This window comes from Eulemur rufifrons, chromosome 14 (assembly GCF_041146395.1).
Source record: "Eulemur rufifrons isolate Redbay chromosome 14, OSU_ERuf_1, whole genome shotgun sequence".
NCBI classification, from domain to species: Eukaryota; Metazoa; Chordata; class Mammalia; order Primates; family Lemuridae; genus Eulemur; species Eulemur rufifrons.
This window is the reverse complement of record NC_090996.1, coordinates 34,963,011-34,985,960: the sequence shown is the minus strand read 5'-3', so window position 1 is coordinate 34,985,960 and position 22,950 is coordinate 34,963,011. Positions and strand designations below refer to the sequence as shown.

The 22,950-nt window shown below is 54.3% G+C and overlaps 1 protein-coding gene across 1 annotated transcript in view; it reads right to left on the bottom strand.

Annotated features, from left to right (window-relative positions):
• Positions 1–22,196, bottom strand: part of ABCA3 (ATP binding cassette subfamily A member 3) — a 32,862-nt gene extending 10,666 nt beyond the window's left edge. The window contains exons 1-18 of the mRNA XM_069486280.1: positions 22,033–22,196; positions 21,075–21,158; positions 20,688–20,952; positions 19,532–19,659; positions 18,628–18,793; positions 14,673–14,932; positions 12,805–12,921; positions 12,457–12,577; positions 10,648–10,821; positions 8,796–8,977; positions 6,849–6,992; positions 6,218–6,347; positions 5,414–5,568; positions 5,015–5,170; positions 4,625–4,835; positions 3,163–3,313; positions 1,818–1,916; positions 675–861 (exon numbers count right to left, since the gene is read on the bottom strand). Of these exons, the coding sequence (XP_069342381.1) occupies positions 675–861; positions 1,818–1,916; positions 3,163–3,313; positions 4,625–4,835; positions 5,015–5,170; positions 5,414–5,568; positions 6,218–6,347; positions 6,849–6,992; positions 8,796–8,977; positions 10,648–10,821; positions 12,457–12,577; positions 12,805–12,921; positions 14,673–14,932; positions 18,628–18,793; positions 19,532–19,659; positions 20,688–20,952; positions 21,075–21,128 (2,700 nt within the window). The 5' untranslated portion in view covers positions 21,129–21,158; positions 22,033–22,196. The remainder of the gene's footprint in view (positions 1–674; positions 862–1,817; positions 1,917–3,162; positions 3,314–4,624; positions 4,836–5,014; positions 5,171–5,413; positions 5,569–6,217; positions 6,348–6,848; positions 6,993–8,795; positions 8,978–10,647; positions 10,822–12,456; positions 12,578–12,804; positions 12,922–14,672; positions 14,933–18,627; positions 18,794–19,531; positions 19,660–20,687; positions 20,953–21,074; positions 21,159–22,032) is intronic.
• Positions 22,197–22,950: the final 754 nt, after the last annotated feature.

Genomic DNA, 22,950 nt, shown 5'->3' with positions numbered 1-22,950 from the left:
AAACGACACAGAGGGCATGGCTATCCACATCCCTGCAGGTCCCAACACGGGTCTGCACACCAACCAGGGGGGCTCACCACAGCCGTGGAGGCGGGGCAGACACTGTTTGATGTCACAGGACATCTGGGACCAGTCGCGATCCCCTGCCTTCCCTTGCCCTATGGAGACACACCGTGCAGGAGGGCCCTGGCCCTGCTCACGCGTGAGCAGACGGACAAACCTCCCCACTGCTCCCCAGGCTGACTGCCCAATTGCCCAGCATCGTCCCTCACAGCCCGCTAAATGCAGGGAGCACCTGGGCTTCGGGGTCAGGCTGACCAGGGACCAGACCCTCGCTCTGTCATATGCTGGCCATTCCACTTTGGCCCAGGCCTCAGTTTCCCATCTGTAAAATGGGACTAGTATGCTAAGCCTTGTTAGCACTGAGCTGGATAAAAGGCAAGCTCTTGATAAAGTACTGTGCCTGAGTTAGAACGTTGAGAAATTTCTATCACTCCATTAAAATGCTCCGTTTCCCTTCTCCCTGCCGACCCACGAGCTGTAACCTGCCCTGTGCCCAGTGCACTGACCCTCCTGAGGCCCGTGTCTGCCCTCATGGGCTCTCCACTGCTTCAGCTAACACGAGGGGCTCAGGGGCTACCGACCTTCCCATGCCACCTGCCCGGAGCACTCACCCCAGTGTTCAGCTTGACAGCGGCGCGCTCCTCCTCGATGAGGGCACCGATGCCGTCGGTTGGGTCCATGGCCCCGCACAGGTTGCTGTCCACTGCCCAGTCGCTCGCCCGCCTCTCGTGCTGGTACTGCAGGGCAGGGAGCTGGATGGCCTGCATGTCCATGCTGGTGTCCACCAGCTTCCCAACCCTGTGCGGACACAGGCACCACTCACACACTGTGCTCCCAGGCTGGGGGGCAAAGCTGTCTCCCGCGCAGCAGCGGGGAGAGGCAGAGAGAGGGCTGTTATCAGAGGCACTGAAGCAAAGCAACCCCAGCAACTGTTCTGCTCGTTCATTCATTCACTCACTCATCAGCAGTTATCTCCGGAGCAGCATCTGTCCTCGGCCAAGCAAGGCCCAGGGCAGAGGGACAAGCTGATGGGGCCCTGCCCAGGGAGACTGCCCAGACAGTCAGCATTCATGACCAGGCTTTTGAGAGGGACAGAAGGTGGGCACGGCACAGTGGTGGCCCGGGGAGGGGGGTGGTACAGCCAGCCTGATGGCAGGAAGGTGCAGGTCGGGGCACTTGCTAGCAGGGTGAGGCTGGGAGGCAGATGACGTGCGCCAGCAAGGACAACCCTGGAATGGGCAGGCCAGGGACAGGCGTGGAGGGACGGCAGGGGCAGGCTGGCAGGACTTGCAGCAGGTGCCTGGTGTTGGGCTGTGCTAGGTTGAGCTGGAGCCCATGAGCCACCAGATCTGCTTCAGAGACCCTCAGGGTTGGTGATTTCAGGGGCACGTCCCTGCCACGCTCTGATTGTAAATGCTGCTAAATTTCCTATGTTGGTTACAGACACAGGTACCCCCCGAGGATGATGTAAACCTAAGAAAAGCTGGGCAAGCCTCCACGCTTCCCTGACGCCTCATGCTGGGCAGCGGTTCCACACTCCCGTGTGGGCTGTGGTTTCCCGTGTGCACCAGCGTTAGCAACTGTCACATCTGATGGGGGCTCTGCCAGAGCCACTGCCCTGCCCACCCCAGGCTGCTCCTCCACCCTCACACGGGCGCGTCAGCTCAGAACCAAGGTGACCGCTTTATCGCTGCATTTTGAAAAAGTCTTCCGCAGCCCGAGGCCTAGGCCGACGGAGACGCAGGTCTACTGACCGAAGGAAGACCTCCTCCATGGTGGTGACAGAGGCCCCGAAGCTGGCGATGCCCAGCTCCTTCTGCTTCTTTTCCAGCTTCGCAAAAAGACTTTCAAACCTGAAAAAAAATGACCCAGAGTGACAAGTTGCTTCTCAGTGACTTTCTAGATAATTTGTTCCTAAATAATCCCCTCCCTGTAGAATGGGGCAGGGGCCACAGGAGGTTAACTCTTTGAAATGCCACTTAAAAAAATAATAAAAGCTAGGTTCATATGGTTTCATTTCTTGGTTTTTTCCTTTCCTTTTCTTTTTTAAAGACTTTGGTTTTGTAGAGAAGTTTTTAGGTTCACGGCAAAACTGAGAGGAGGGGACTGAGATTTCCCACGTACCCCTGCCCTACCTTGTTTCTTGCTCACAGGACATCTTGTGAGCACTTTGGCCTGCTAGATGTTTTTTGAGAGCAAACACATACATGGAATTACAAAAAAACCCCAAAAAATCAAAAGAAACCGGCAAGTCGGCCGGGCACAGTGGCTCACGCCTGTAATCCCAGCATTTTGGGAGGCTGAGGTGAAACGATCACTCGAGCCCAGCCTGGAGAACATAGTGAGACTCCATCTTTACAAAAAATTTAAAAAAATCAGCCAGGCGCGGTGGCACACGCCTATAGTCCCGGCTACTCAGGAGGCTGTGGCAGGAGGACCACTTGAGCCCGGGAGTTTGAGGCTGCAGTGAGCTGTGATGATGCCACTGCATTCTAGTCTGGGTGACAAAGGAAGACCCTGTCTCTAAAATTAAAAAAAAAGGAAGAAACTGGCAAGCATTTATTTGATTGCAGAATAGGAAAACACTTTCTTAGAATATCAGTAATAGAAAAAATCATAAGAGAGAAGATATGATATATTAAATGTACTATCTGTGTAGAAAAACAATCCCACAGAATCAAACTGGAAAAAGTCACAACAAAAATCATTGATATTAACATATAAAACTGAATCACAAATGAGCAAAAGATGGTTCTGCTCCATGGACGACACGGTGAGGAGGCCAGGGCCCACACTCGAGCTCTCTGGCCGAGACCCACAGATTCTCAGCTGCACAAGGACTACCGGGTGTCAGGAGGGAGAGCGGGAATGGCACGCGGGTGCTGGGTGCCCCTTTGATTCAGGTCCCTTATGCTCTTCCTTCCCAGGAGGCCTGGCCCACAGCACCCAACCACACAGAGTCACCGTGGCTGACTGTCCCTGGGCCCAGGGCTGAGAGATGCCCACTGACCCAGGGCAGGGAAGGTGACTCTGAGCATTGAGCCCATGGGGGTACCTTCTTGGATCTGCACCTGTGTGTGCTCCCTGTGGGAGGCGTACCTGTGCGTGCTCTCCTTGGGAAGAATAAAGGACAGCTCGGCCCCGGCACTGCTTTCCAGCGTGGCGTTGGGCACGTGGTGGTAGACCAGCTGGGAGACGCCTTCGGGGTTGCAGTGTGGCTCCTTCACCAGTGTCATGTGGTAGCCTGCACCTGGAACACGGGGCTGAGCGTGAGGCCCTTGGGCTGTTCCCCAACTTCACCTCCTGCCCACGCTGGAGTCTCTGGGGCTCAGGCCGGGCAGGGTCACGGGAAAGGGTCTGGAAGGCCGGGGTGGTGGAAGCAGAATGGATGAATCTCAGAGCTCCTTAGCGCCCTCCCGAGGGTCTTGCCTGCCACTCCCTAGCTAGGGAGAGATGCTGGGGCCTTGAGGTGCTGAGCACAGGCAGCGGCACCTGCTCGAAGGCAGAGTCTTCTCCTAGCTGTGCAGCTGCTGGGGGAGGGGGACAGCACAATAATAACCCCCGATGTACGAGGGTCTCTGTACTGTGGGACAATGCTGACGGGTATCAGGTGACGATCACAGGGAGGGAGACCATCTGTGGGGCCGGAGTGCAAGTGGCACAGCCACACTGCACAGCACTTTCACTGCAAAGCACTTTCGGGCACGTTGCCTTACCTCCTTCCCAATGTCACTTTGCGGGAAATGGCATTTCCATGTCCCCTTGTAAGTCAAGGACGCTGGGCCCAGGACGAGCCATAGCTTGGCCACCTGAGCAGCCAGGCAGGAATCAGCAGGTGAGACGTCCAGAGGCCGTGGCAGGGACCACACCTTGTCACCCCAAGACCTGTTCTCCCCTCTTCCTTGGTGATGAGCCCCTGTGTTTTGCTGGGCACATGGCCACCCAGGGTGAAGGCTGCGCCCCCAGGCTTCCCTTGCCTGCTGTTGACCATGTCAGGTTGCCACCCAGTCCCGGGGGCTGTGTACGCTGGCCCCAGGACACCAGGAGAGTGGGGCTTGCACTCCAGAGTGTTCTAAGGGGAGCAGCGCGCTCCGGTGTCTTTGCTCCACCTCTCCTGGAATGCGGGGGTCGGGGGGGGGGCAGGCACGCCAGCACCAGGTGGGGCCAGCGGGCGGCCCTGAGAAGGCACACTCACAGAGCAGAGCTGCTCTCCCTTGGGAGCCGCAGCGTCAGCCAGCGTGCCTGACCTCTGCAAAGGCGCCCTTGTTCCTGGTAGCCCTGGGCTCGGGCTCTGCTCTTTTGGTCGTGGCTGAACCAAATCCTAACCAAATCAGCACTTTCCGCTCCACACTGTCCTCTCCACCCTCACAGGCCCCTCTGCCTGGGGCCTGGGTCTCCACCCAGAGGCAACAGAGCAGGAGTCCAGAGGAGGCCTCCCCCTGCCTGACCTCGGGCCCTTCGTGAAGGTAACAGTGGGCAGTTACCTTCAGCACAGTGGGCCAGGGACGCGGACCCCGTCACGGGATGGAGGCTGGACTGCCGCCCGCTCCCCTCTGCTCACCGTATTTCTGCTTGAGGAACAGTGACGACCCACAGCACTGCAGCTCCCCCTTGGCCATGATGGCGATGCGGTCCCCTAGCAGGTCGGCCTCGTCCATGAAGTGGGTGGTCAGCAGGATGGTGCGGTCACTTTTCTGCTGCTGAAGAAGGTCCCAGATGGCCCTCCTGGAGATGGCGTCCATGCCTGAGGTGGGCTCGTCCAGCATCAACACCTGGAGGGCAGAGGCACAACCTCGTGACGACGGCAGAGCCACGTCCCAGGCCCACGCCAGACTGGCTGTCCACGGTGTCCAGGGCTGAGGTGCCCGGGCCATGGTCAAAGGGCCAGCGGCCGGCCCAGGCCGAGCGGGAGCCAGAGCCCGTTGCCTCCGGGCCCCGCTGAGCCCGGTACCTTGGAGCCTGCTATGAGGGCGATGCCGATGGAGAGCTTGCGCTTCATGCCCCCGCTCAGGAACCGGCTCCGGGAGTCCCACTTGTCCTCCAGACTGAGGATGTGCAGCATCTGCTTCACTTCCTCGGGGCACTTCTGGCGCGATAAGCCTTTCAGCTGGAACAACAGGGGACCGGGGAGATGGGACAGGGCTCCTGACGGGAGACCAACCCCAAGCGGTGAGCTCCCGGCCCCAGAGAAGCTTCCCGTGATGCTGCAGGACTCGGAGCTTTGGTTTCTGCCCCCAGCTCCTAGGAACAGCTCCTCAGAACGGATTCAGGGGCTTGGGCAGCCTCAGAAACCCAAGTGTGTCAGTGACGGAACAGCCACCACTGGCACGTCCCCATCACCCCGACGCACCTGAGCGTAGAAGTAAAGATGTTCTGCGACGGTGAGGTTGTCAAACAGGACGTCGTGCTGGGGGCACAGACCCAAGCTCTTCCGGATCTGGACCATGTCTTGGGAAATTTCATACCCACTGATGTACGCCTGTCCGCTGGTAGGGGGAAAGAGACCTGGGGCCGAGCAGGAGACCCCCAAATTCAGGATGAAAATCTTGCTCATCAGCATGAAGTGTAATGACCCCCACCTCCCCCTTAGTGCCACAGTTCCTGTTTCACCCAGGAGCCTGCCCACGAGGGAGAAAGTGCCAGGATCCCTGCTCCCCACCACAGTGGGCTGTGCTGGGCCTGCAGCTGGGCCGGCGGGAGACAGAAGAGGGACAGGATGGCCCTACTCCCAGGACGCACAAGCTCGTCAGGGACGAGAAACGCATGCACACGCTTGCACATACGAGTCACTCGCACTCTCAAAGCTCCCACCCCAGGTCCCAGGCTGTGCTACTGCCAGACATCCCTGTGCTCAGGGGAGACAAAGTACGACACCAGAGTCGGTGTGATGCCCCAGGAGTGCAGGGTTGGGACAACAGACTGAACACCGCCGGACCTGCCCTGTGTGGCCGTAGAGTCGGCCTCATTTGTTTCTACTGATCCCGCCAAGCTTGAGCACTCACGGACGAGGCAGTGGGGAGAGTGGCGGTTGCTCGAGGGCTGCCTGCGTGGGGCCCTGGGGCTGAGGCCCTGCGGGAGTAAGGGCATCTCACTCCTTGAACTGGTGCTGGGGGGCTGCCAGCTGCAGGTGGGCGTGGAGCTGCCCTGCCCTCACCTGTGAGCATGGACAGGGTGGTGGTCTTCCCAGCACCGTTGTGGCCCAGCAGGACAGTTATTTGCCCCTCATACAGGTTCAGGTTCAGGTCCCGGACAGCTGCCTTGTCCTTATTCCCCACTCTGAACACCTGCAGGAAAGGCAGAGGGCTGCCCTGGATGTCCTCGGGCTTCCTGATCGCCTGCCTGGCCATCACAGGAGACCCAGCCCAGCGCTGCCAATGGACACGCAGAGAGGAGTGACATTTGGGCAGAGGCAGCTCCCTGCTGCTCCCCTCCAGTCTCCCCCGACCCTGACACGTCCCATGACACCCTTGGTGTCTGCAGGATCACAAGGCCCATGAGGCCGAGGAGTGGCCTTAGCACAGCCACATACACTTCCCAAGAAGCTGCAGGAGGCAAAGCCAGGACGGCACATCTGCTGAGCTCCATGCGAGCCTGGCTCCGTGCCGGGCACTGGGGACATAGACACCGAGCCCTGGCCACAGACAGCCAAGTGTGCCCTGCCCTCCTTCACCAGATGCTCAGGAGGCTCCAGGGAGCACCTGCCAGCGGCAAGGCCAGCCCTGGCCCTACCCTGTCCCCACAGGGAGGTGGCACCTTGGACACCTGTCCCCACAGGGAGGTGGCACCTTGGAAAGATGTTTGATCTTGATCCCGGCCACCAAGTTCTCTGGCTCAGCTTCAAAGTACTCCGTCCCAAGCACTTTCTCAGGGTCACTGTCTTCTTCCTCTTTCCCTACGACCGTCCTTGGGGTCCCGAACCAATACGAGGGCTGGGGTGGAAGGCAGACAGGTGTCAGTCATTCTATTTGTGAGAAGCAAAGCAACAGCTGTCGCACTAGATGCACGCACGCTCCGAGGCACGCTGCTGCCGAGAAGACGCCACTCAGCGTGAACCCCGGCGCAGCTCCCAGCTCATTTTACCCCTGGGGAAGGTCTAAGCCTCCATTTCCTAATCTGGGGAAAGGGAATTAACAGTAACTCTCAGGCTTGTTGTCAACAACAACTCAGCTATGACACCGAGGAAAAGGAGTTTGTCGACTATGAAATTTAATAGAGAGAGGCTGCTGCACTGGTGGTACGGTGGTGAGCACAGCTGCCTTCCAGACAGAGGTCACTGAACGCTGCAGGCCAGAGTGCCACTGGGGCCAAGATGGAAAGGAGGCTGGTCTCTACGTCACCTGTTTCCCTGCTCAAGCCACACTCGAGCTTATGACGGGGCAAAAGACGGGGCCTCCTCGCTCCATGAGGACGTCTCTTCCCGCCCTCTCTGTGGGGTGCATGGGGCAAGAACACAGCGCAGCCCGGTGCACACCGAGACCACGCGAGGAACACAGTGGTGTCGGCAGAGCAACGGGAAGGTGAGAACAGCAGCCCTGGAAGAATCAGCGCCAGGGGAAGCCCCGTGTGGGCACTTGTTCCGCCCACAGATCTATCCCAGGGTATTCCAGAGCCTGGAATAGCGTCCGGCACGTACCATATTTCATTGGTTTTAAGAACATTTTTTCGTACATTTAAAGTAGGTTTAGAATCAGAATGCATCTTACATTATGAGATGCCACAGTGTAGCTGTAGCATTTTCTTTCTTAGTGATAGACAAAGTAACTATTGCCTCTAATAATCAATGTCATCTTGGATTTAGTGAAATACAGCAGGGGACACAAGAAACATTTGTTGAATCAAAGAACAAAGAAGTGTCCCTAACTAACCATCAATAGGAAATTAGTTAGGTACATGATGGTGCCTCCATGTGATAGAATACTGTGTAGTCATTGTAAGTGAAGTTGATTCTTAAAAAGGTAATATTTAGATACAAATATATTTAGAAATAAAACAAAATTTGTCAATAGGTTTAGATAAAAATCTAAAACTACATTTATAAATAGACATACACCTTTATGTATTTAAGATATCTAAGATGTACTGTTACGTTTTAAAAAAAACAAGTTTCAGGCTCGGCGCAGTGGCTCATGCCCATCACCCTAGCACTCTGGGAGGCCGAGGCAGGAGGATCGCTTGAGCTCAGGAGTTTGAGACCAGCCTAAGCAAGACTGAGACCCCGTCTCTACAAAAAATAGAAAAATTAGCCGGGCATGGTGGTGTGCACCTGTAGTCCCAGCTACTCAGGAGGCTGAGGCAGGAGGATCACTTGAGACCAGGAATTTGAGGTTGTAGTGAGCTATGATCATGCCACTGCACCCTAGCCCGGGTGACAGAGTGAGACTCGTCTCCAAAAAAACAAACAAACAAAAAAACCAAACCCCCCCCCCCAAAAGCAAGTTTCAAGCATATTTTACAACACGATCTCATGTTTATGAAACAAACGTAGGTATGTTATATGCACATCTGTGTGTGCTGTACGGTAGCCAATGCCTAGAAGAACCTGAAGTACATGCCAGAGTGTCGCCGGTGCTCGTCTGTGGCGGTGGGACCCTGCTGCATGTTCCAGAGCTGCAATCATTTTTATAAGAAGCCGTGTTTATTTTGCAGGCAGAAAACCCAGTAAGATTTTTTTATGAGAGAGGAAGTGAGGGCTGGGGGGGGGCAACTGGGCAGCACGGGGCGTCACAACTCACCAGGACACAGAAGTACCACGGCTGGGGCACGCCGAACTGCCCTGGGAAGACGGCCTCCACGTACCAGGTGGCCACGCCGTAGAGCACAGAGTCCAGCAGCAGCATCCCCAGCACTTGCCCGAAGCAGAAGTCATCGTCCACGCTGACAGGGCTCAGGAGGTCTCGCCACTGGATGCCTGTGCCTGGGGACACACCAGCAAAGTGGCCTGAGACCGGGCAGGCTGGGAGGGCCGAGGGAACCCGAAGCCCCTGAGGGCCCACTATGGACGCTGGACTCCCCGTGGTCACTGCTAGGTCAGCGTGACTCTGCCCTCCTGGATTTGGAATCAGAACGCGTCTTACATTATGAGATGCCACAGTGCAGCTGTGGCATTTTCTTTCTTAGTGATAGACAGAGTCTATTGCCTATGATAATCAATGTCATCTTGGATTCAGTGAAATACAGCAGGGGACACTTAATAAATATTTGTTGAATCAAAGAACAAAGAAATGTCCCTAACCAACCATCAATAGGAAATCAGTAACAATCTGATCACTTTCTTCGAGTCTTTAAGACAACAGCAAGTTCCAAAATCAGTAAGTTACAGAACCAGCAAAGCTCACTGACTGGCTGGGCTTGCACTGAATTTTCAACATACTTACACACACACACACACACACACACACACGTGATTTGGGTAAGGCTGATGAGGACCAATGTGCACTTAATGTTAAGTCTTTCCTTAAAAGGGAAATGTTTCAGACACTCAGAAAGCTCTACTGAAGCTCAAGGCTTTGTGTCTTCTCTTGGGTTTGCCAACGGCACAGTCCTTGCTGTGCCTGGGGGTCTCTGCTGGCCCACGGGCCCCTGACGGAAATAACCACTGTCCAGTCCTGGTGAATCTTCACTTCCAATGACTAGAGATTTGTCTCTTTTAAGAAAATTCACCATAGAACTTTGGGGGAAAAATGGAGGTGCCACACAGATTCCTCCTTGCTCTCGGCTTTTTAAAAAGCCTTTGAACCCTGGAAGGGGACGCTCATTTACAAAGTCGACGTTTTTTTCAACACAGTACTAAACACGGAAACCCAGGCATGTAAAAGCTGAAGTGTGAGAAGACACCCGCCAACTGAAGGAAGAAGTTCCAAGTCACGGTAAAGCAACCCAAACCCGCCTGTGGCTGCTCGATGACCCCCTTCCGCAGACCCGTAACTCTAAAAACTACAAGCACCAGAAGCCCCCCGGTGCCGTAATGAACGTGTCCCCACAGCGTGTGCGGGGACTGAATCCCGGCCTGACCGCGGTGGAGCTGGGCCCGACGGGAGTGCTCGGGTCAGCCGCTCAGGGTCTACGAGGCCAAAGTCAGCCCAAAGAAGTGTCTTATTTGACCCCCGTGATGTTTTAAAAATCCGAAGATGTCACAGAAATCAGGAAAAAAACTCCCTGGTTGATCACGTTTCTCTCTCGGGCCTCCCTGCCTCCTCAGTGACCCCTGTGGGAGGAACTGGGGGAGCGGCAGGGGAGACACTAATCTGCCCTTTACCAAGAGCTCGGGGTTCATCAAAAGTCCTCAGACCCCATGGACTTGCAGAGCTCTCGGGTAACAATTCTGGATGTTCCACAAAGCTGGCAGACACTCGGAAGTCACTGAGTTAAACTCGTCATTGGACCGATGCAGGTGTGGCAGGTCCCCCGTCGGTCCTGTCATGTCTCCTGTCCCCCAGGCTATCCCGGCACCCAGTGCACACCCAGGGCCTGTCTGCCGATGACCCGCTGGCTCAGCTGGCTCGGGGGTCTGTCCTTTGTCGGGGTCTAACTGTGAGAGTGTTCCGGGTTAGACGGAGGGCCGCTAGTGAGGGGGAGAACACTCACCTTTTGCTTCAAATTTTCCTATGAGCTGGGCTCCCATTGCCATGGCGACGTTGGACAGGAGACAGGAGCAGAGCTTCTGGTTTAGAGTCATCCAGTTGTATCGAGGAGCAACGAAGAAGTAGGGGACATACGTGAGGAAGTAGAGGAAGCCCCCCACGGCCGCCGCCATGTTGGCTGAGGGGAGAGGAGAGCAGGGCTGTCACTGTGGGTGTGCTGGTGGGGTCAAGGGCCCACCGTACCAGGGACCCTCTCCGGGGACCAAGTCGTCCCACTCCTGCACCTGCTGTCCACACGGGCACTGGGAGGCCTCCAGGCTTGCCCGCAGCCTCTTCTCTTTCTGGCGTGCTGGCTCCCTGGGGATGGTCCCCTGCCTGGGGCCACACATGTTGTCCCCATCCTGGCGCCCGCCTCCCCCCCCACATCTCCAGCCCATCCAGCCGCCTCCCTGACGTGACTAATACGGAAGCCCTGGGACTCACCTGGTCTGCCCGATCTCTCTCACTTGTTCATTCATCCATTCAGTACTCACTGAACACCTACTCTGCGCTGCAGGCCCTGGGGAGACCGCCGCCCCCAGAACAGAAAGCCCCTCCCCCCCGGAGCCCAGAAGCTAGTGGGGAGACAGCACAGAGCAAGGAGTGTGGAGTGCACTCGCTCCATGGGGACAAGCACTGGGCAGGGAAGACGCCTGGCGGCCGGGGCGCCTGGAGGAAAAGGCGACATGTGCGGAAGACCCAAAAGAGGCGAGTGGCCGAGTCATGGAGGTATACTGGGGACACCGTGGTGGCAGCCCTCGCCGGCGGTGCAGAAACGCTTTGGTCTTAAGACCCTTTTCCGCCCTTAAGGGCTTTTCCTTATGTGGGTTGTGTATGTCCCTATTTACTCTATGAGAAATTAGTAGGGAAAAAATTTAAAGATTTAAAAAATTTAAGAATAACAATAAGCCTGCTACAAGTTAACATAAATATTTTTATGACAAATCACATTTTCCACAATTTAGTGAGAAGAGTGGCAGTGTTATTTTTTTCATTTTTTCCCATTTATTTATTTAGTAACCCCCATCCGCTCTCTGTCCTTGAAATCAGGAGCAATGTTTCACATTTCTGCAAACTTCTGTGATGCCTGACTTGATCGGTTGCAGCTGGATTCTCGTATCTGCCCCTGAACTTTGTCGTATTATGTCGTTGTGGTTGAAGCATATGAAGAAAACTGGGCTTCACACAGAGGCACACTTGGATACTGTAATAGCCAGTATAGACATTTGGGGCCTGGCAGTTTTGCCCACTGTTGCTTTCACACCAACACCACCAATGTCAACAAGGTGGAAAAGGCAAACATCATCTTAGCGTTATTATAAAACCGTTTTCATTTTGTGAACCCCCTAAATCCTTGAGGATCCCCAGGAGTCTGCAGACTATGCCTTGGGAACCTCTAACTTAGTCAGAGACAAAAGCCCCAGGAGGGAAAGTGACAGGGACGGTGCACATGGGGAGAGCAGCCACAGACACAGATAGCGGGGCGCCCTGCCTGGGTAGGGTCTTGCCGGCCACGGCAGGCGCAATGTCTTTTCCTCCATGTGAGACAGACTGTCACAGGAGGGTTCTGAGCAGAAATGTGACAAGGTCTGATTTACACCTTAAGAGGATCGCACTTGGCTACATTGAGAACAAAAGGAGGCCGAGGGCGGATACAGGGAGACCAGCTAGGAAGCCACTGACGCCTTAACTTCACACATCCCCGCAAGGGCCCGGCCTCCCCAGAGCAGCTCACCCCCACGGCCCTCCGGCTCCAGGGCAGCCGACGACTCACCTTTACTGAAGAAGGTGCTGACCATGAAGCTGAAGGAGATGGAGGCGACGGCAAAGCACACCAGGAAGGCCAGCACCAGCGAGGGGTCGCTGTTCGCCAGCACCGCCACGTCCTTCTTCACCTGCACAACACGCGTTCGGGAGTCGGGGGCGGGCGGGCTGGGAGGGAGGGGCACTGCTGAGGACGGAGGGGACTCTTCCTCCCCCCAGGGAAGCCTTTCCCCCGACACACCCGCAGTTGGTGACCCTGACATTCTTTCCAAAGCACCACCAGAGCATGAGTCTTGGGCATCCGTGGCGGTGCCAGCGCCGCCTGACTCTCCCGCCCCTCTCGTCAGGCCACGCTCACCTTGATGCAGAGGAGCAGGGTCATGCAGGAGACAGCGACCAGGAGGAAGAGGAAGAAGAGGAGGAACCAAGCGCTCCAGTGCAGCCAGCTGCTGAGCCCCATCATGCGCATGTACTCCTGCGGGGGAGGGGCTGTCAGGCCTGAGGGGGTGTGTGCTCCCCCTGCCCCTCCTCAGGGCCTTTGTGCGCGTGTGTCTGTGTGTGCACGTCTCTGTGTGTACACGTCTGTGTGCATGTCTGCATGTGTGTGCACATCCGTGTGTGCGCGTGTGCTGTACATCTGTGGACCGAGGGGGCACGATGGATACTGTGCTGTATAGACCAGAGGCTGGGACGGCACAACACACACTAGGCTGGACGCAGAGGCCCTGGCTCGACACCGCTCAGCCTCGTGGCGGAGGGAATCCTGCCGTCTTGTACCGTTCCCTTCCTCACGCGCCAGTTCCAATGTCCAGAACAGGGAAAGGTGAGTGCCGCAATCGCTCACATTCCCACCACTTAGATCCAACAATCACCTCACATTTTGCCCTACTTCTGTTACCTGTGTGTCTGTAAATGAGCAGGTGTGCACACACACTTTCTGTGGACAATTGCATGGCTCACTGCTAACTACCTCAACGTTGCACCGTGTTATTAAAGGCAGTTAAGGCCCCCAAGCAGATCATGACACTCCTTGTTGGTTTTCCAAGCCTCTCGTCTGCAGCAATTTAAAAGCTCCAGCAATCACCGAGCATATCCTCGATGCCATTTCACTGGCACTGTGGACATTTCCAGAGGAGGAACTTCAGAGAAGTTTTGGGTGATGGCAGTGTCGTTGGTATGAGTTTACAGGTGACTCTACTCATTCAGTTGTACTTAATTAAGTCAGTTATATGACTTCATGTGCCACTTCATATACTTAATTTCCCATTACATTATGCTTAACAGTCTGTGACTACAGCTGTACTTGTCTACACGCAATGTAATTACCCTCCTGTTCAGCCATATATTTAAACTTTTTTTTTTTTTTTTGAGACAGGGTCTTGCTCTGTCACCCCAGCTAGTGTGTGCAGTGGTGTCATCATAAGCTCACTGCAACCTCAAACTCCTGGGCTCGAGTGATCCTCCTGCCTCAGCCTCCCGAGCAGCTAGGACTACAGGTGCACACCACCACACCCGGCTAATTTTTTCTATTTTTTGTAGAGACGGGGTCTCCCTCTTACTCAGGCTGGTCTTGAACTCCTGAATTCAAGCAATCCTCCTGCCTTGGCCTCCCAGAATGCTGGGATTACAGGCATGAGCCACTGTAACCGGCCAATTTAAACATTTTATCTCACCATTGATCTACTCTCTAGAGCTGTGCTGTCCAAGTGAAATAGAATATGAGCCCCTTTTATAACTTTCAGCTTTATAATAGCCACATCAAAAACATTAAAAGAGATCAGTAAAATTAATTTCAATAAATTTTACTTAACTCAATATATCCAAAATACTGTCTTTCTAACATATAATCAATATAAAAGTTACAAATGAGATGGTTACATTCCTTTGTACTGAGCCTTCAATATGCTGGTGTGCTTCACACTTTCGGTGCGTCTCGGGTGGGCCCCGGCACACTGTGGGTGCTTGAGGTTCCTGCGTTGGACAGCGCAGCTCTAGAGCCACCTTCGGTCCTAGTACACAAATTACAGTGCTGTACCAGCATTTTAAAACCCCAGTTATACTGGCCTGATTTGAAGGCAACCCCAAGATGGGCCAGAGCCACAGAGGGCGTCCACCCCACAGGCCCTGCTCTTGCAGCCCCAGCCTGAGTGACAACTGGGCAGCCTCTAAGCAAGCGCCTGGACACGCCCTGACAAAATATCGTAAGGCCAACGCCAACCGGGTTACCTTCAGTTTCCTCTCTTTCTCCTGCACGACGGCCCGCGTGATGGTGAGCGAGGCGTAGGTGAAGCTGAGCATGAGAAGCAGCGGGAGCTGGTACTGGATGGCGGCCAGGAAGGGGTCCGAGATGAACGGCGGGTACGGGAACCTCTTCGCGATCACTGTGAGCTTCTGGAACAGCTGGTGCGTGGCAGTGTCTGCGTGGTACTGCATGATGGCTTTGTCCACGGCGTGCTGCACGGCCAAGAAGCCTTCTCGGATGTACCCTGTGTGTGGAAGCAGAGGACAGCCCGGCCCATGTCACGGCGCTGCTTGCTGAAAGCAGAGAGCCGCGTGCACTGGACTGTGCCAGGGTGTCCCTGAGGTCTGCAGAGCGAGGGACGCAGGGGGCAATGGCGCGATGGCACCTAATGCCCCAGCAGCTGCCGAAGTGTCCCACGCTGCTCAGTGGTCCATCCCCTGGGAGGAGGGAGAAAACACACCACATGCCCATAGCAAAGGAGAAGAGTGATGTTATTATCACTTCCACTTTGTAACTAACACAACACACACACAAATCTCTTGTAAAAGTCAACTTGGCTGGAAAGACCCCCTAGGCCACAAGTGGGTTTGATGGGGCTCTAAGCAAATAAACAAAAGTGAGGCCGAAAATGCATTAGGGAAGAGTATTTCAAAAGGGTTAAATTAAGGAAGTGGGGACGGCAACGAAGGTCTGAGAGTAAGAGCACAGTTTCCCCACATCTCGTGCGGGCCCTGGTCTGAGAGTCGCTCGCAGTCTGGGCTCACAGAGGGGAAGAACCAAATGGCCCATGCGCCCCCTACGACTGCAGGAAGGAGGCTGCTGAGACCAGAAAGGCTGATGCGCTTCGCCGGAGATGGAGTTAGAAGAGTTTGGTGAGCATGTGTGTTTCCGGTTGCTGCTTTAACAAATCACAAATCACCACAAACTTAGTGGCTTCAGACAACGGAAATCACTGTTCTACAGTCCTGGTGGCACAGGTCTCCTGGACCTAAAATCAAAGTGTCTTTAGGCCGGGCGTGGTGGCCCACGCCTGTAATCCTAGCACTCTGGGAGGCCGAGGTGGGTGGATCGCTGGAGGTCAGGAGTTCGAGACCAGCCTGAGCAAGAGCGAGACCCCATCTCTACTAAAAATACAAAGAAATTGTATGGACAGCTAAAAATATATATAGAAAAAATTAGCCGGGCATGGTGGTACATGCCTGTAGTCCCAACTACTCGGCAGGCTGAGACAGGAGGATCGCTTGAGCTCAGGAGTTTGAGGTTGCTGTGAGCTAGGCTGACGCCACGGCACTCACTCTAGCCTGGGCAACAGTGTGAGACTCTGTCTCAAAAAAAACAAAAAACAAAAAACAAAGTGTCAGCAGGACCACGCTCCCTCCTGGCATTTTCGGTTTGTAGAGGCCATCGGCATCCTGCGGCTCGAGGCCCCTCCCTCCACCCTCAAAGCCAGCAACACAGCACCCTTCAGAGCCTCCTTCTCATCTCAGCTTTCTCTACCGTCTGCTGCTTCGCTTGTCTACTTTTAAGGACTCTTGTGATGACACTGGGCCCCCAGGGATAATGGGTAAGCACTTTGCTATCCTAAGGTCAGCTGATTAGCAACCCTAATTCCCCGCTGCCACGGCCCCTGACACACTCCCAGGTCCCGAGGATTGGGATGTGGACCACTCTGGGTGGGGGCTGTCATCCCATCAACCTCAGCCAGCTGTGTCCTCCAGCCACCATCTCAAAGGCAAGCTGGCAGCACGGCCCAAAGGCCGTCACGGTAAGAGCTTTTGTGTGCTTTGTAATTTCTCTGTCTGCTCTTCTTGACTCCCCAAAGTGTTCTGTAATAAAATTCTCAAAGGGAAAAGGCCCTGGGGGGAGTGATAGCCGGGACACAGCGCTCCCAGGAGGATGAGGCCTGGGAGAGACTGAGCCCAGGGAAGGAGTGGGCTTAGCTCTGGGGAGAAAAAGGCAGCCCAAGGCCCCGAGGCTGAGCCCCAGGGACAGATATGGAGCACCGCTGTGGGTGTGGGTGGCATGGGTGCCCTCCCCTGTGAAGTACACTGACAGTGAGAACATCCAATGTCCTCTAACACACAACCGTCCCCTGCCTGGGTTCCAGCCCCTAGAAAAGAGAAACACAACATGCCGACCACAACCCCTGCGCGTACGTCTCTACCACCTCCCTCTGGTTAGGTCTTCCTATGGTTGCAGGAGAAGTAGGTGCTCAATTAGTGCTATATGTTGTGTGCCACGGACAGCTTCACAACGAGCCTGCAGAGCAGGTGGCAACACCCCGCTGGCCCGGTGAAGACACTGAGGGCTGGGGCGCTGAGCTACACAACTGAGGGGCTGAGCTGGGGACCTCGGGTGCTTTGGCTTCAGGGTCAGCATCTTTACACGACATCCCCTGCCACCCCCCAGAGACCCTTCCGCTACTGCTCACAAGCTGTTCTCTTGGGAGACTTCCCACGCTGCTGTGCAGTCTCTTTATGCTCGGAATCTTGTGGCTCTTGGATACCCCGAGGCGTGAAGCCCCCAATCATATGTAATCAAACATTTCCCAGGCGCTGAAGGTTTTATGATCATAAACAAAGCTACGGTGGACATCTTTACGCATGTGGATCTTCTCTTCCAGGCTATTCTGGGGCTTAATTCTCACCAGAGGGTTAGTGCGTCTAAGGCATGGACAGCTGGGGGTGGCTGGGGACAAAAAGGGGACTAGAACGTACCGGAGCCAGCTCTGTGCCAGCCCCTCCCCCTTTCCACCTGTCTCTCTTTCCTGTTTTTCTAGCCCACTTGCATGTGTCCTTTTATAACAGAAGACATTTGCCCTTTGTCATCTGCCACAGAGGTTCTCTCCAGTCTCCTATGTGCTTTAAAATCGGTGTCAGCCCTTTTCATTTCTTGGCAAATTCTGAGTTTGTACCTGCTGAAATCTGTTGGTCTTTCCTTTGAGGTTTTTTTCCTATTGCTTCCAAGCTTAGGAAATTGTCACCAACACACAGGAGGGAGCTGAGGGCTCCAGCCCAGCCCTGGGTCTGTGCCCCGGCCACAGGCAGCCCGTGCCACGGCCAGGTTCAGCCTCTCCTGGAGCCCTGGGTCAGGTGACCTGTCGAGGGCCTCACCCTGGGCCTCTCACACCACACCCTGGGCCTTGCTCATCTCAGTTCCTCTTCCAGAGCAGCCTGGCGGCCACAGACAGACATCTCTAAATGCCAGCTGCCCACATGTGGCCTCCTGCCTGCCTGGTCCTCGTGGTCTCAGAGCCGTGCTCCTGGGAGGGATGATCCCGTTTGACTTTCATCGAACCCTCTGATGAGCCCTGTCTCCCGCCAGACCTGCGGAACGCTGTGCTCTCCGGGACACCCTGGACTTCCGCCCAGAACCTGCTGCTGGGTCTCGACCTGAGGAGTAAGTCTAGTCCTGGGTCCCAGTCACTTCTGGGTATCCCTAGCTTGATTCCCAGACATGCCCATGCTTCAGAGGAGGCATAGACCCTGGCTGCCTGCCAAAGTCCCGCCCACGGCCGGGGCAGCAGAGTAACCAAGATCCGACCCCAGGAAAGTCACACTGGTTCATTCAAACCACGGATGGACTACGTAAGGACCACAGAGCTTAAAAAACTTATAAAACTGTGCACAGAGAAGGTCAGGGACAGGAAGAAAATGTAAACCAAGCCCAGAAGATTCAAACGGAAGCCTCTTAAACACTGAAATAAGAGTGCTTCATTCAAGTGCACATGTCTTCTGGGACACAGGGAGAGGCCACTACTAGTTTTCAAGGATTAGACTTTCAGAAGCCAGTTTTACCGGCTGTTTTCTTCCATTTCCTACAAACAAGAAGATTAAATGTTCCTAAAAAAGTTATTTCTGCAGAGAAGAGCAAGGTGGGTGCCCCCGTGTTGTGAGTTGGCAGCCAGGGCTGGCAACATGGCCTCAAAGTGCTTCTCACCAGGCTCTCCGCCATCAGGGTATGTTGGTTCCCTCGGTCCGGGGTTTGGGAAAAGTGGAAAAAGGGACGTTGTGTGCCAGCCTTCTGTCTCCTTCAGGAAAAAGGAGCCCGTCTGGGTCCACATGTAGTTTCTCCGTGTGTAACTGAACCGTAGGTGGTATTTCACCTGTGGAAACACAGAGAAAACCAGCTGTCCTGAGGGATCCAGACGGGGCGGCAGGCGGCGGAGCCGAATGAGCACTCGGGACTCCTGTGGCCACGGAGAACTCACCACCCCCACCCCCGAAGTCTCCAAGGGGCCTCGGGATGTCCAAGCGAGGGTCCTGCCCCAGTGAGAGCCGGGAGCTCCCCGGGGGCAGCTTTGGGGGGCTCCTGGCCACTCCTCTCTTGCCAACCGCCAGCAGGAGCTCCACGTGGGAGGCGCCGGCTGCTCGGGATCCACCAACACAGGGCGGGACGGGCTTGACGGCTTCCCAGGCTTAATGTCATCAGGCCACCAAAAAACTCCTCCTTTTCTCCCTTTTTTTCCCTGTCAGACAATATTTAATTTCCACATCTCTGCTGCTTTCCTATCTACGCTATGTGACCATCCACAGAGGCCTGGAAACCAGCAATGCCGTTTATAAAATGTGTAAGCAAAAGGGCCTGGAGCCACCGTGCTCAGGCGGGTGCGTTTTCCAAACTGCTCTGCACGGATGGGTTAAAACATCACCAGGGCCCCTCCAGTGGGCATCAGGATGGTGATAACGGACCCAAAGGAGAGCCTGAGATTTACTCCCAGGCAGGCAGAGCTTTAAGGAAAAGTGGTTGCTTTTACAGGCTGAGTTAGTCCTGCAGGGGAGCCGAGCCTGCTGACGGGCTGTGACCACTCAGCATGACAACTGGGGACCAGAGCGAGTCTCACCGCCAGCGGCAGGGGGTCCTTGCTGTGGTTGAAGGTGTGCTCGAACACCACGGCGGCCAGCACGTTGGAAGAGTGGTTATCGTACCTAATGTAGTCCTCAAAGTCCTTCTCGGAGGGAAAGCCGCGAACTGTGGAGAGAGCACGGGGCCTGAGAGTCACCCACTGTCCCTTGTACTTGAAAAATCAGCTGGCAGACTCACTGGGTTCTCTAGGGCTCTGTAAACCTTCCCTAAGACTCAAGGTGGCTTTTGTCTTTGCCAGAGAGACAGTCTGCCAGAAGGACGGGCGGAACAGCTCAGTCTGAGCCGGGCCCTGGGCGGTGGGTGCTCTCACCACAATTTCTGACTGGAGCCAGAAGCTCTGGGCTGGGCAGGCACCTAGGCTGAGCCGCACAGACCCACACCCACCCTGGCCTGGGTTCCGCGGCCAGGACAGCTTCTCTGTCTTGTAACCATAATGGTGTGTTTTAAGAATCGGAGTGGACACTAACTTACAGTTTCTCAAATGATTTCTCTATTACCCAGACCCCATTTTACATAGAGGGTTTTACGGGAATCACTTAGTGAGGGACCAAGGAACATCCTGTAAGTGTTTGCTACAATGACTTAAACAAGGCACAGGAGGATATACCAAAATGAAGAGGAAAAAAGGGAACAATATTTTTTATCCTGAAAGCAACTAGAAAGACGACTAGTGCACATTTACTGGGAGTTTCCCTCGGCAGGCTTTCTCATGGCCTTTTTTGAGCTGCCCTCCCCAAACCACATCCCAGAAAGGGTTCTCTGTGCCACACACTCAAACCATGCATTGTCCTTATAACCGAAGAGCTTCCCTTGGCCCGGGTCCACCCAGTTTTCCCTGTGAATTCCTATGCCCACTGTCAATCATCAGACAAGGTTCCAGAACCCGGGACTGTTACTTTGTTGAGTTCTCACAGCTCTGGATGGGGGATGGCCAGGCCCAGTTCCCATTTTATAATGAGACGTGGACACAGAGAAGTCCACGGATTCACCGGCAGCACAGCCAAGGCAAGGTGAGGCTGGGTCTGGACACAGGCCGTGGCTCTGCCCCGATGTGGGTTCAACCTCCCCAGCGCAAGGCCGGTGGAGATGTCATCACGGAGACAGTGGCTGTCCAGAGCCCTGCGGGGTCTCACCTCTCATGTTGATCACTAGCTCCCTCCTCACTGTCTGGGTGATGGTTCTGGCAGCGTCACTGTGGGAGGGGATGAAGGCGAGCTCCCAGGTGTCCCCGCGGGGGGGGAAGGTGAAGAACAGGGGCAGCTCCCGGATGGACTGGCCAGGGTAGATGGTGGCGTTGGGCACGTTTTCTGACTGAATCTTCAAGCGGAGCCAAATAAGGATTCCAGAAAACAGTAACGGCAGGAAGAGCTCCAGGACTGTCACTAGAACCTTCCGCTTCTAGAAGAGTAACAACAACCCCACGTGGAGGGAGTCGTGAAGCAGGAGCGTGGAGCACACAAGCGGCCCCGCCTCAAGGGTGTCCCGGGAGCCCCTGCCTCCCTCCTCGGGTCTGGACCCACCTGCAGGGTGTAGTTCTTCCAGAGGAGGAGCGCCAACTGCCTGAGCACAGCCATCTTCTCGCCGGAAGGCACACCCAGCACCAGCTATGGACCAAAGACAGAAAGTTTGGGTGTGCGATGAAAACATGAATTATGGGTATTTAGGGAAGAGCCACAAGCCCTCTTCCTGCATCTTTCTCACTTTCTTTTATGCCATCTTAACTCATGAAAGGCACCAGGCTGTGGGCCATCCTGACATCTCAGACACTCTACTCCGTACGTCCCAAGAACACACTCTTTCTGGAAACTACCTTGTTTCTTACCAAATGTGAGACTGACATGCTTTTGCGTGTGCTGTGACTCGTGCAGTGGTGTTTACCGTTAGAGAAACACTACTCAGATGTTCTCTGCCGTTGATACGAATTTGCTGTGTATTAGCAAAATGTTCAGGCTTATGGAATTCCCCTCCTGACCGGCTTTATTCTCAATCAACACACAACCAGTACAAGAAAACTCAACATCGTGCCCTGGCTGGGGGGATTCCTAGGACTTGCAGAGGGCTGTGGGGACAAGGGGAAGGAAAGGCCTGGAATCACGGCCCTCACTGGCCTCTTGGACCCAGGAGCAGGATGGGCTGGGCACAGGTGGAATTGATCAGTCGGGCTCTCCTGCCTTGAATCTAAGGATCATTTTTTTGTTGTTGCTACTATAGGTATTGGTGTCAGAGCCTCCAGTGCATAAGACTAGCCATTTTCATCTTTACCACTTATCCAAAGAAAATGCATCCAAAAATACCTATCCTGCATTACGTATAAATATAATATTTAAATCTGGCACATAAAATTGGGAAAAACACAAGTGACAGCAGAAACAAGAGCTCAGATCTATAAAGGTATTGTTCAAGTTACATAAACCCATTTTACTAAATTTCAAATGTACAAAACAGAGACAGTGAACTCCAAGTTCACTGGATGCTAACCTGCCGGAGAAGTAGGCGGACTGCAGTAGCCCAGGGAGACCCTGCGGCACCCAGGACGCAGAAGGAACGTGCTCTGAAGGCTGAGGGTACGGGGGCCGGGCTGTGCGGACACGCTGCTCCACTGGAGAGGGCAGGGAAGGCGATGGGGAAGGGGGAGCCCCAGAGAGCTTCAGGTCCCGTCCACGCGCTGAGAACTGTAGGCAAAGTGGAAAGAAGCCCTTCCCAGCTCAGTGAACTTCAAGTGCAGAAAAGCCTCCGTGACTCACAGTGGAAGAGTTTCAAGTTCAGTTGATCAGCTCCACGCAGCTAATACTAATCAAACACCATCCATCAGTTGGGTTAAGACAGCACAGAATACGGAGACACAATTAGTGGATCTTTCATTAATTTACATGAACTAACACAACCACTAAGATGACCCTCTGGAGACGCCAGTGCTTGGAGTGAGGGGCTGTTTGCTTTTTAAAATGACCCATTTTACTTTTGACTTCGGTCAGTTGAAAACCATTTCCATTAAGACTCTTTTTTATTAAAATTCTTGCTGTTTTTAAAAGAGATGTGGCTGTTGACAGCTATCTGATAATACTCAAAATTTATGCTCTAAAGGGGTAGTCAACAAATATTTGTACAAAACACAAGTGCAAAAAATTAGTTACAAATTAATTTAAAATATGACTTTGAATTAACCACATGGTTAAAATGTGAAGAAATTAAAGCTTAAAATAGCATTACTACTTAGTGCTATTAAGTGGCACCTTAATAAAGTATCCCAATTCTTTAAAAATTAATAAGATAGAAAATCTGTCTTAAAATCATTTGCAGACGATTAATAAAAGAGCAGTGATTTAATGGTACACACTAAGGCCTGTGGTTTATGAGAGGTTTCTAGAAGCAGTTTAGGCAAAACGAAGAGGCCAG